The 13,577-nt window shown below is 39.7% G+C and overlaps 1 protein-coding gene across 1 annotated transcript in view; it reads left to right on the top strand.

Moving 5' to 3' along the window:
* GFRA2 (GDNF family receptor alpha 2) overlaps positions 1-13,577 on the top strand; it is a 142,665-nt gene that overhangs the window by 111,898 nt on the left and 17,190 nt on the right. Inside the window, exon 4 of the mRNA XM_089658722.1 lies at positions 10,312-10,651. Coding sequence (XP_089514848.1) covers positions 10,312-10,651 — 340 coding nt within the window. The remainder of the gene's footprint in view (positions 1-10,311; positions 10,652-13,577) is intronic.

Consider the following 13,577-nt stretch of genomic DNA (forward strand, 5'->3'; position numbering starts at 1 on the left):
TAGCCAGGAACACATTCACTCCTTGTCTTCAATGACCAGTCTAGGGGATGTTTGTTTTTGTAGTTTTATTGGAGAACTTGGATAGGGATGGGGAATTTAGTAGGATGCTCCAAGAAAAGAACTTATTACAACAAGGACACTATCTGACTTCTGGCTGAGCTTTAGGTGAATAAAGACTTCTCCATTGCGGTAACAGTAACTTCAGGTTAGAGCAAAGTCCTTTGTAGTAAAGAGTAAATGGACAGAGCTCTTCAGAACACATGCCAGTGTTCCCTTGTCTGGACCCTTAGCTGAATCTATAGCACCATGAGGGGTTAAAAGTCTATAGGTCCTTTATGCTGTCTGTATTCACAAAATGTCAATACAGACAACATGTCAAGGGACAGCTGATTGCCTCCTTCCAACTTCCAAGCAACACTCTATACCAGTGATACCAGGCCAGATCTTCAATAGACAGCCCCATCTGCCAGCTCTCTGTAAAATCAGGGTCACTCACTCTGACTTCAGGCCCTCAGGTCACCAACCTGAGGCCGCATGGCAGAAGATGCCAGGGGAGGCGAGCTTGCCTCTACCCTGGCATGATGCAATCCACTCCTAGAAAGACGCTGAGCCCCCATGCTCATAGAAAATAAATAACAGCTCTCAGCATGAAATAGAACCACCTCCCTTGTAATTGGCCAGAGCTGCATCAATATTCATGCTGTGTATTTGCCTAGTTCCCACCTAGGTTCTAGAAGGTTCTAGTTGCTTCCAGAAGGAAGGAGGAGCTCAAGGCAAACTCAAACAGCACCAAAGCATCATGAGCAGTCCTGACTAATAGACTGCAGCACTCTGTTAAGCAGGATGCCAAACTAAATTTACAGTCTCTCTGTTAAGCAAAGAAACAGGGCTATGCTATTCTAACTGTACAAATCCTAGCACTTATCTAGGAGGGTGCTACATATGCAAGTAATAAAGAAAGAAAATGGGTGAGGTTGGAGGTAATATGATCCATCACCACCTCCACTATGGCCTTGTCCCAAATAAGAAATTGTTTTTGAGAACTTATGTTCTGGGTGTCTTGAAAGTGCCTAAATATTGTTCAGACAATGCAAGTGAAGATATATTGCTCAAGGGTATTATGCTTGCAATTAATTGTTCAAGATGCATAATGGAGGCTGACTACTACCTATGCTGCAATTTTGGGGGTCTGTTGAGTTTGTCAATGGCAAGGAATGAATGCCCTGGCCACCGTGAGGAAGTGGTGAAGGGTAATATTTTTTATAGACCTGATACTGTAAATCCAATGTGATTCTTCAGTCCATTCTTCAAAAGTCGAACTGTGTATGGCAGGGAGGAGGGCAGAATTATCGAATAATTGAGCCATGAGGCCTAAATAGGAGGAAATTGAACTTGTTTTTGAAGCATTTGAGGTTTCCAAAACTATACTTTTTTTTTACTTTATGTCACTTAATCACACTGCTAACTCTTGCTTAAGTTTCCACAGATTTTTCTGTGGACAAGGAAACTGCAATGGCAAAGTGTAGAGTAAAAAATGGCGAAATGTTAATGTCAAAAATAAGTGCAGTGCTTTTAATATCAAACTGAATCATACTGTGTTACTATAGTAATATAGTGCAAAGCTCAAATAATGTAAGCATCCATACCTGTGAACATATCAACACCTGAAAAAATAATATATTTATATTCGAAATGGCATATATGTAAAAAAAAATACTTTTCAACATATCATACAAAAATAAAATAATGTGTCCATAAAGCTCACTGCAAGAACACTATTAATGGTGTAGCAAGTGCAATAACAAGTGCAATGTCCACGAAAAAATGCACAAATTTAAATTTCAAAGTGCTCTTAGGGGTAATATTTCATGCAATTAAAACCAGAGTGCTCTCCCATTCAGCCTGGTGCAGCACAAAATGCTAACCTACTGTATGTACACAGACCTCGTAAATTTCAGGAGGTCTAAAAGCACTTGGTTGGTGCAAGGGTTAAATCCATCCACTCATTTCTGTCATAGCCATCAGCTTAATAGGTACATACTTAATAAGCTGTAGTGAGCAGTATGGTACTTTTCCTTTCCCGGGTTCCTCCTGCATTTGAGGTGAACTGCTGAGTTTAACCCTATGTACCTATTAAGCTGATGGCTATGACTGGAGTAAGTGAATGAATTTAGCCTTTACACCAAACAAGTGCTTTTAGATCTCCTGTAATTTAGGTGGTCTGTGAACAAAGGTGAGTAGTTTGTGGTGCACCAGGTGGAGAGAGAGAGAGCACTCTGTTTTTTTTTTCTTGCATGATAAGATTACCACTTTGAAGAGCACTTTGAAATTCTAATTTGCGTATGTTTTTCATGGACATTGCACTGATTATTGCACTTATTTTGCCATTAATAGTGTGCTTACAGTGAACTTTATGGACATTTTATTTTATGATTTTATTGTTTTATATATTTTTAATTTCACATATATTTATTTTATTTTTTTTAGTAGAAATATCTTCACAGGTATGGACATATTGTTTAAATTTTGAACTTTATTAGTAACATTGTACAATTTAGTTTGATATTAGAAGCACTGCACCAGATCAAAGATACAACAGTAAAATACAAAGGATCCTTAATAATATTAATATTAAGGTATTACCACTCTGAGGAAAGTAGCTTTTCTTGTTTCTCTCCACTTGAATGTATCAAAATATGGAGCAAAGATATGCACAGATTGTACAGGGCACCTTCGAAATAGGTCAGCTTGCTTTGATTTGACATTTCTCATGAAGACAATAGAAAAACTGAATTTTGATTTGTTTTAAATAGGCCCCCAAGGAGGGCTATGCTAATGTGTATTCTTGCCTGTCTCTATGGCCTCTTACTGTCCCTTACACAGAAGAATGATGCAACAGAATAGAGGCAGGAACACACAATATGAACACTTCATTGCCTACTAGGTTGACTTGTATGCATTGTATGTATTACATTAAATGGCACAAAGGACTTCAAAAGAGCGACTTCAAAATCATCCTCTCTATTACAGAATCCCCATCGTGCATCATTTTAGAGATCTGTGAAACAAAAGTAGCCCATATCGTCATGCCACATTTGGATCACAGGAAACCCTTTCCCTTTCCCTTTGAAGTCCTATGTGTCCTTTCTTGACGCACATTTATTACTGTATTCCATAAGTACTCATTGGGGGATCATTGCACAGAGCATCACTATGGAGTTGTGCAGACATTTATTTATTCTCTGGTCAGTAAGGTCTGCTTGTTCTTGAATGGTTCCAGACATTTTGTCATTGTAGCACCCATCATTACTAAAGTCTGATAATGGTATGTGACTTGAGCCTAGGTTAGAAAATCTGTCCCAGTTGCTAATGTTCCTCTGTTACAAGCCATCAGAAGCAGCTTCACTGTCCTCCCACACCTCTCCATTGTTTAGGTATCGATGAAGAACCAATTCCAGCAATATCTATGAGTAGGTTCAAATCAGATAAGGTTTATTGAAACATGTCTATGACTGGTTTACAAGCCAGAAAAGGCCAAATTCTCTTGACTTCTCGTGACTGTATATGTTTTATAGAAACTGCAAGATTAAAATCAAAATTGAACATAATTGGTTCATAGCAATCAGTTACACAAAAATGTTTCTGCATCAGATGCGTTCTCCAAGGTAAGACTAGCAGGGTGTTGTTCCATCTGGGATATCTTGATATCTGCTGATGTTCATGACTACGGAAGTGCAATAGCATTGTAAAATTCCCCCTAAATCTTGTTCATTAAGTTTTAACAAAAAAAACCCCTTGCCTTTATAGAACACACAAAATGAACGTTAGATCTTCAGTAATATGGCTTGATGCTGTTACAAACTAGCAGGTCATATGGTGATCAGCCACGATCATCTGTAATTTCCCTACACACTACTAGCCAAGTTGGGCATGCAAGTTTATGAAATGCTCTATAGTAATGAGAAGGCATTTTAGCCAAAAATTAGAAGCTATTTGTTACAGTAAATTTAATTTTTGTTATAAGCTTTAAAAATTCAAATCTGTTTTACTTTCTTTCTACAGTATCATAGCAGTATGGGGTTTCCAAAGAGACCTTATAGCAAAGGTTTCCTCCATTCAGACACTCTCTGATTGAACCCTTAGACAGAGGACAGGTGAGGGGGTGAAATCACTGCTCAGTTATGCTCATTTATGTGTAAAACTTTCAGCTTCAGCTGCTGAGATCTGTAAGCAACAAGACTTTTTCAGCAAAATACAGTAAATCTACTGTGAGGACTTACTCCCAAATGTAGAGCTTTTTATGAACTCCAGTCCAGCCAGTTAAGTATGTTTTAGAAGAAAAATGTACATCACAAAGGGGGATACCCTCACAAGTGTTCTTCAGCAGTTCTCTGCCAAAACTACATGCATTCCTAGCTTTTTGTTGTAGCACCCACTGCTCTGAGCCTCAGCCTTAGAACACCTATCCTCTCTACATTTGTACACACGGTTTTGCTGCCATTGCAGCACTGACTCACCAGCCCCGTTCCCCTTACCCAACTCTAGGCTCAGTTTGAAGCTCTTTAGCTACTGACTTTGCAGACAGTTGATGACTTCTGCACACTGTGCGCTTCAGTATGATCTGACCCCGCTCTATCATTTTATGTGGCCTACCACTTCTTGGCTGAGTTGCTGTTGTTCCCAGTTGCTTCTATGTTGTTATAATACCACCAACGACTGTAGAATATTTAGTAGCAAGCAAGCAAATTTCACAGATGGACTTATTGCACACGTGGCAACCTATCACAGTACCACGCTTGAATTCACTGAGCTCCTGAGAGCGACCCATTCTTTCACAAATGTTTGTAGAAGCAGTCTGCATGTCTAGGTGCTTGATTTTATACACATGTGGAGGTGATTGGAACACCTGTATCCCATGATTTGGAGGGGTGTCCCAATACTTTTGGCAAAATAGTCTATATCTATTGTGAGGACTTACTTCAAATGTAGAACTTTTTGAGAACTCCAGTTAAGCTAGTAAATCATGTTTTAGCAGGAAAAATGGACATCACAAAGGGGGTTACCCTCATAGGTGTTCTTCAGAAGTTCTCTGCAAAAACTACATTCATTCATAGCTTTTTGTTGTAGTACCCACTGCTCTGAACCTCAGCCTTAGAACTCCTGTCCTCTCCACATCTGTACATATAGTTTTGCTGCCATTGCAGCACTGGCTCACCAGCATAGTTCCCCCTTGCCTGACTCTAGGCTCAGTTCTTTTATGGTCCAGTTCCATCTGAGCATAATTAAGTACCTGTTCTCAGACACCCTTTCCTTGCCCGACTCTCTACAACTCAATATCTATATCTCCCTAAAGATATGATATTTATGATACCTCTACAGACCTGGAGCAATACTAAGGGTAACTTTAGTTCTCAAACTAGGGGGCTTGGTAATTATTGGCTTAGTTTAAATTGATAAAGTTTATGAAACACTTTTGGATGTGGGTTGCTTTCATTCCTCTATTGAGTTGTGTTTTGATGCTTTTTAAAGAAGCAAATTATCATTGCTTGATCTTATTTTCTTTTGATTCCATGACATTTATAGGAAGCTTTGTTGTTTCATGCTCTTCTAAGCTAGTTGGTGTTCCTGCCAAAGTTTATATACTGTAGACTTCCAGTCTTTTTTGTTTTCTAAATATACAGTAGTTTAGAATTCTGAAACTGATTGGATCTTTAATCAACATTTGACCTGCCCATGGCTGGATTTCTATCACCGGTTGTACACAACGTTTGGAACCCAAAGTAAGGATTATTTGTTTTATAGAGAACAATTTCTTGTTGTACTTGTGCTGAGCTAGCGTACTTATGATGAAAAAATGACTTTAGTGGAAAAACATAGAAAAAGCTGCCATTGTGCCTCTGCCACTTATAGGCACAGGGCTACTGCTTATTGGTATATCCATCCCTAAACCTACCTCTGAGGTGTATGGTCAGACATTATATTCATTGAAGCCCAATTGACCTTTCAGTTTAAATCAGCTAAATGAATTCCAGGTGCATTAAAACAAAAGTCTCATAGTTTTTTTTCTTTCTAACATAGCTACAGGTCTATGGGTCTAAAACTATAGGGTGTGTGTTGGACCTCTGCATAGAGATCACTGCTTCCCCACAGTGAACAAATGGAAGAAGGAAAATGAACCCTAATGTATTGGACACCTGGAATGTACTTAGCTGATTTAAAGCAGAGCTAAAGTTTCGCTGTTATTCACGGTGAGCAGGCCAGTTCTTTATTGCAGAAGAGACATGCAATGCTTCTTCTGCAATAAAATACACCTACCTGCCTGCTCTCAGTGGGCTCCGCAATGTAAACTGAGCTGGACATGCACAGCTCAGCTTACAGTACCGGCCCTTACCTTATGTGTGGGGATGACTTGCTCCTGTTCCTGCGCAGTGCCATTATTCTATGTCAGCCAATGAAGGCGGGAGAAGAAAAAAAAGAAGATGCTAGAGACGGCGAGGGATGGGGACCAATTCCACAGTGCCATGTAATATTGTAGTAGTGTGCTTACCTTACAGATGATCTCCAAGCAAACAGCTAAATACACAAATTAAATATATATAACTGAGGATTATTTTTGATATCCATTCATTTTTAATATTCTCACAGCTCTGCTACACAGCAGAGACCTGATTTTGCTCTACTGCAAAAAGTAAGGCTGCGTATATGTTAATTGAAATTTGGCCAGTTCAGCCAGGACCTGACGAATTTCGATCCATGTGTGGGCACTGTGGTTGAACAGATCTCAAACCACTGACTGAGTTCTGTTCAACTGCCCTGTTCAAAAATTTCCACTCTTACAGTGCTGCAGCTGTAGCCTGCAGCAGTGATCTGTGTTTTCTGACAGCGGGGGAAGCCTCCCTGCTTCCAGAATACAATGACTCAGTGGGGAAAAATCCTCCATCCACATTGAGTGTTTGGATGAGGGAATCGGGTCTGTTTTTTTCATTCAACTCACTGGTTGAACAAAAAAACTGCCTAATGTATGGTCTACCTTACGCTTACAGGTCTATCAATATTTATCTAATACCATTGATGTTTCCACAGTCTTTCTAATGCTAACCATTCCCAGTACAGATTGTACAGCCCTACCAAAACAATCTATTCAAATTGTATCTAATCATTTAGACATTTGCATTACATATTTGGTGGTAAATTTAAAAATATTGGACAATCACATCCTAAGGTGTTTGAAAAGCTTTACAAGGACCAAGGCTGAACTCCCACAATTCTTCAGTCTGCTATTTAGGCTGCTAACATTGCCCTGTTATGGGCCAGTAAGGCCTCATGGTCACACATGCTTGTTCAGGGCCACTCATGCCTGTCAGACTGGGATGAGCAACTGTGTCTGTGCAGCTGCTGTATCCGCATATACTCACATGGGCTGCCTGCATGCAGCACCTGGCATCTCAAGCCACATAAACACATGTCCCATTCACGGTCTATGGGCCTCAGTGCCTATGTGAATGAGGGCTTAGACTGATCAGAATCCGGCAGCTCAGTTCTGAATTGAAAAGCCAATGCAGCCAGATGACTACACAGCAGGGGTTTCGTTAGATGACTACAGAACTCTTCTCCTCCGTTATTAGATTCACTTAAGATGAACTATATCCTATGTGCAATGATCTAGTGATTCCAAATAAAATGAATGATATCCTATGTTCAATGAACTAGGGATTCCACATAGATAGATGTACATTTTTCATACAGTATTATATCTGCAAAACAGATCCTGTGGGTATCTCCTGCAAATATACTGTTCTTGCTAAAACTGGACTAATGGTTTAACCTCCCTCGCGGTCTAACTAATCAATATTTTTGATTGTCAAAGCGGTACATTGTTTTGCATGGAAATTTGTTGTTTTATATTGTAGGCCTGTAATTCTTAGGAATAACTCACTTAATCTGTCCAAACAAGAGTCTAGTAAACATTCCGGGTATGATAAAATTTGAAACACAAAATCATAAATTATAATATAATAAATAATTATAAAAAGTAATAATATAATAATAATACATTTAATTCAATAATGTAATCAAACCAAAAACACTGGAATTTTCAAGTTCACACATGAGTTCAGTCGCAAATCGTTTTCAGTGTCTAATGACAAATTTCCCCACGAATCATTATCACTCAATTCTGCAAGTGATTCTAATTCAATATCAATGTTCTCTAGCTGGTCTAAAACCGCTTTTGACTTAAAGGGATGCTTTTTGGATAACATGAACGTTCTCAAGTTTCCAGGCAGAAAGAACTGTAAAAGTGCAGGCAGGGCACAGGACAAAGCACTAGGGACAAAATTTAGGTGAAATGGTTTGATACAGTAATGTAATCCTAACAGATTACAATGTATTGTGTGTATGTCATGTTTTTACTGTTTTGAATCTGCCGCCGGTTCCGCCCCCTGCATACCGACGCTCGCAGGGAACGGCACCAGGAACATAGATGCCGGCATGGGCCGGAGGACAGAGCAGGAGGACATCGCCGGATCGCAGGACAAGGTAAGGATTGGGGGATCACAGGAGAAGCACTATAGAGTAATTCCGAGTGTGGCTCGGGGTTACCGCTTTTGGTACTGTAAATTAACCCCGAGCCACACTCGGGATTACCGCTAGGAAGGTTAAAGCACAGCTCTTCTGGTGAAGCAGGGAAGGAGTAAAATTTTTACCCATTTACAGTCTCTTAAAGTATTTACTATTCTCTGTGAGAAATGTTCAATGCTTGCTGCTGTTGGAGATCTGTACGTATAATGAGCCTGAAATACCGATGTTTGACGTTGGGTGAAGTGTAACAGGATTATTGGTGATCTAAGTGTGAGATATGACAAAGATGCAGCCTGCAGTATCTGCATCAAAGAAGAGAGCACAAACATGTGTTGCTCACTTGCATTCCACGTTTAAAGTGTTAAACAGAAATGGATCACACTATACAGATTATGATTTTCTTTATAGTGGCAATGCAGGTCATCAATTTGTATTAGAGAGTTACCATTACTAACATATAAGATACTAAACACTAAATACTAAACTAACCTGTATGAAAGAGGAGAGCACAAATACGTGTTGCTCACTTGCATTCCTAGTTTAATGTGAACTTTTTGGTATTAGTCTCCTGAAGTCACACTACAAATAATTAGAGCTCCCTCTAGCTGTAGCCTAGTAATAGCTTTACTGGGAGGTGTATTCATTTACTTGCTACATACATAAACATCCAGTCCCATGCAGAGGATTTTACATGGACCCTGATGTGAAAAATAAATAGAAAAACCACCTGTAAAAAAGACTGTAAATGCTTACCTTTCCTGATAAAAGCACAAGGCACGCCACAAACAACAAAGTTCACAAGTTCTTGTCCACCAAAGTCCCCTAAGAAACCATCACTTCTAGGAGTATCAGTCTTCTGGATCCACTGTACCTCATACTGTTTAGTTCTGCTGACTACTATGTAATTGGCGAACACAGTAGCAATGTGTAGATTAGCAGGAGGAACTAGTAAGATCTATAGGGGAAACAGGAGATTTACATTCCTGGAAGTCTCAGTTTCCTAGTTCCCAGTGGACATCAGGGGAAAAGTGACAAACTATTTACAGTTTTCTTTTAAAGACAATAGGGCTTTTATTTATTATTTTGTTTTGTGTTATTTTTTGACAGGGGCACTTAAAAAAAAGTTTCTGTTAGAAATTCTGATTATAGCCCTTCAGAACAAACAGTGCACAATCCTCATGTGCTTTTCTGCTTCATTGCAACAAGGAAACATGAAATTTTATTCAGAGAAAAGACATAGAGTGTATCATAGATACAGCTACAAACACTGCCATCTACTGGTTGAGAAATATATCTCTACTGAATACTGATGTAGTTGTTGCACAAAATACATGAACACTGTATTCCAACAGTTTCTCTTGCCTGTGATTGGATGGGAATGTGGGTCACTTCACTACTTTTCACCAAACGTCATAGTGTAGTAAATTTGGACCAACCAATGCGATTAGCAAAATCTGAGTAAGACTTTGTGTGAATGTTAAGGTTCAAGATATAGTTGGTAGCAAACTATTTTAGGTAGTGAAACTAAATTCTATTTTTGGCTCTGCCTCACTATATAAAATTTAACAGGAATGTGAAGGTGTACTTTAAAAATGGTATTACCCTTGAAAAGAATACCCTCATCAAAGGCCATATTGTCATCTTGTTCTTTAATGGAACTGAGAAACATGATGTCTGATGGTAAAAAAAGAATATATCTTTTGGAATGACAACTTGCCTTGTTACCTGCAGGCACAGAACCATCCGTATCCAGGCAGAATGCCTGCCTTGATGCAGCCAAGTTTTGCAATGTGAATGATGCCTGCAAGAAGTTCCGTTCTGCCTTCATATCAGCCTGTAACCCTCCAGTTGATGAGCAGTGTAACCTTCGCAAGTGTCACAAGACCCTCCGCACCTTCCTGGAGAAGATTCCTTCAAACCTGACCTACCCACTCCTCTTCTGCCCCTGCAAAGATAAGCCATGTGCTGAGCGGAGACGTCAGACCACAGTGCCAAGCTGCTCCTTCATTCGCCCTGAACTTCCTAACTGTTTGGAAATTTGGGGCAACTGTAGACAAGACCCAGTGTGCAGGTAACACAGCACCAGGAGTACCATCTCTTATTATTATATTTATATAGGAACACATTTCATTTTAAGAGCTGGGCACATGCCTTGGAAGATTTTTTTTTATCTCTCAGATTTTTATTGCTGTTGTGGAAATAAATCTATCTATCTATCTATCTATCTATCTATCTATCTATCTATCTATCTACACTATATATATATATATATATATATATATATATATATATATATATATATACTTCTGGAGTCCCTAGCTGGCGCTCTCCGAGTGCCCCATAGCAAACCACTTGCTATAAGTGCATTTCTGCAGACTCCATCCCGAGCAGGACTGTATGCATCTATAGACAGCTCGGTCAATGGATTTGACTGACAGCAGCAGGAGCCAATGGCTCCCACTGCTCTCAGCCAATCTTGTGAGCGCGTGTAGAGGGGAGAGAATAACTGAAGCCAAGCACTACAGGAGTCAGGGCATTGCTATTGTAAGATTTTTTACTTTAATGTTTATACCTTAATGCAGAGAAAAGAAATGTACTTTCACAACCACAGCCTATTGACAATGCTTATATGACAAGAGGCATATCACAATATCCCAAGCAGGGCCCGATCTAGCCTGTCTGATGTGGGGGTGCAGTAAAAAATGTCAGGGGGGCAGAGGATGTGAGGTCATTAGGTGAATGTACAGGGGGTCATTAGGGCAGAGGATAGGGTCAGCAGTTTGTAGGGCAGTGTACAGAGGCCATTAGTTTGTAGGACAGTGTACATTGGGCTATCAAGGCAGAGGACAGGGAGCAGCAGGACAGTGTTCAGGGGGTCAGCATGGGAGTGTACAAGAGTTAGTAGGGCAATGTACAAGGGGTCAGCAGGGCAGAGGACAGGGAGCGGGGTGGAGAACAGGGGTTATCAGGTCAGCAGGCAGCAACAGTCAGCAGTGCAGAGAATGGGGGTCAGCAGAGCAGTGTACAGAGGTCAACAGGGTAAGGATGGGGGGCGGTAGAGCATTATAAAGGGGTCAGCAGGGCAGAAGACAGTGGTCAGCAGAGAAGAAGACAGGGTCACTGCTGCCAGGGCACTCAGCAAAGATCCTCCTTCCATCCCCGCACTGCACACAGCCTGGGTACTGAGATCCCCTCCCCCACATAGAGCACATAGCTGAGATTTGATTACCTTACAGACACAGCCTCCATCTGCACAGTGCGTAGATGGCTACTGCAGCTGCCATTCTGACTGAGAATTTTGCAAGTCAAAACTGCAACATAGCAGCCAGGTACACACTGTACAGATTTAGGCTGTGTTTGTATGGAGATATCAGATCTCAGCTATATGCTTTGTGGGGAGGAGGAGATCTGCTGAGTACCCTGTGTGCAGTGTGGACAGTGCCAAGGCAAGGTCATCTAGTGCTCATGGAGAGAATGACACACTACACTCCCTCGATATGTGAGTATCATGTCTCAGCATAAATCCCTCCCTTTCAAAAAAAATCCATAGTGCTGATTAGCATGCTCATCCCCTAAACATACATTCCCTCTGCAAGCCAAAATTCTCTCCAAACACTGTAAAAATTCCCCTTCCTGATTGGCCAATCAGTGATCATATGCAGAGTAGTAAGCAAGATGTCACTTGTGACATCATTGCTTACTACATGTGAAATCTGTGAATGATCACAGAGGTCACATGGTACAAGGCTATTCACAACAGCCTTGTACCATGTGACAAGCTGTGACCAATCACAGCTCACTCAGTAGTTCTCAATGGCTGTAAGAATGCAACCTGAGAGAAAGAGAAATTATTGCTTTTACAGCCTTTATGGGTGTAAAAGCAATCTGTGTAAAATAAAAAAAAACATCACACCCCACAAGTAGTACAGTGTCTACTTGTGGGGTGACACTGGCGACACTGTACTGCTAGGGTGACAGTAAGTAAAAAAAAAAAAAAAAACATAAATAATAATATATTAAAAAAAAATGTAAACATTTTTTTTTTTTAATTATAATTTTTGGTTATAAACTAATTTGGTTTTTTTTTTTTTTACTAAAAAGATAACCGAATAAATTTTGGCCAAGATTTATGATGAAATATTATTTATTTGCAACATTTTATAAGTAAAACAATTTTTTTCAAAATGTTTGAACTTTTTCATTTAAATAGCAAAAAAAATAAAAATCCCAGGGGTGAATAAATACCACTAAAATAAAGCTTTATCTGTCTCAAAAAAATGCTAAAAAATTCATATAGGTAAAGTGTTGCATGACCGCGCAAATGTCATTCAAAGTGTGATAATGCTGAAAGCTGAAAATTGGCCTGGACAGGAAGGGGGTGAAAACGTCTGGACAGGAAGTGGTTAAAAGCTTTAGAGACAGTTCAACACTTTTCAGAAAATAGGATTTATTACTAAAAAGGTCAAAATGGTGCAATTAAAATATTTACAGAAAAAGATGTAACAAAGATATAAAGAGAGCAATAAAACAACAGAGAAATAAAAGAAAGAAGTTTCAGAAGGCAGAATACTTGCAAAAGTCCTTGGTTTGAGCAGAGTCCAAGTGTCTGAAGAAAAGGCTGCTTTGCTCTCAAGTCTCTGAGATGGTTGCTGATCGATGTTAAAGGAGAGCTCATTTTTCTCCAGGCTGTCAGTCTTTTTCTATCATCTCAAAGGGGTTTCTCCTGAGAACAAATGGACAATCATCCAGTTTGGGCATGGGTGTTAGGAGGTAACCAATGTTATGACCAAATCCCTTACAATTTCATACTAAGATCAATAACCTTCAATAGGTACAGGTAGCATCCTAGCAAGTGGCAGATTAATATTTAGAATTATATTCTAAACTCACATATGCCAAACTTAACATATCTTGTCACTCCGGATAAAAGAGACTGCTTATTTTCTTTTGTAGGTGCTAAACTAGGGATGCAAGGTGTCATGTGACTCATATTAAAA

This window comes from Staurois parvus, unplaced genomic scaffold, assembly GCF_062004578.1.
Source record: "Staurois parvus isolate SC_StPar_1 unplaced genomic scaffold, SC_StPar_1.0 ptg001090l, whole genome shotgun sequence".
In the NCBI taxonomy this organism is placed as follows: domain Eukaryota; kingdom Metazoa; phylum Chordata; class Amphibia; order Anura; family Ranidae; genus Staurois; species Staurois parvus.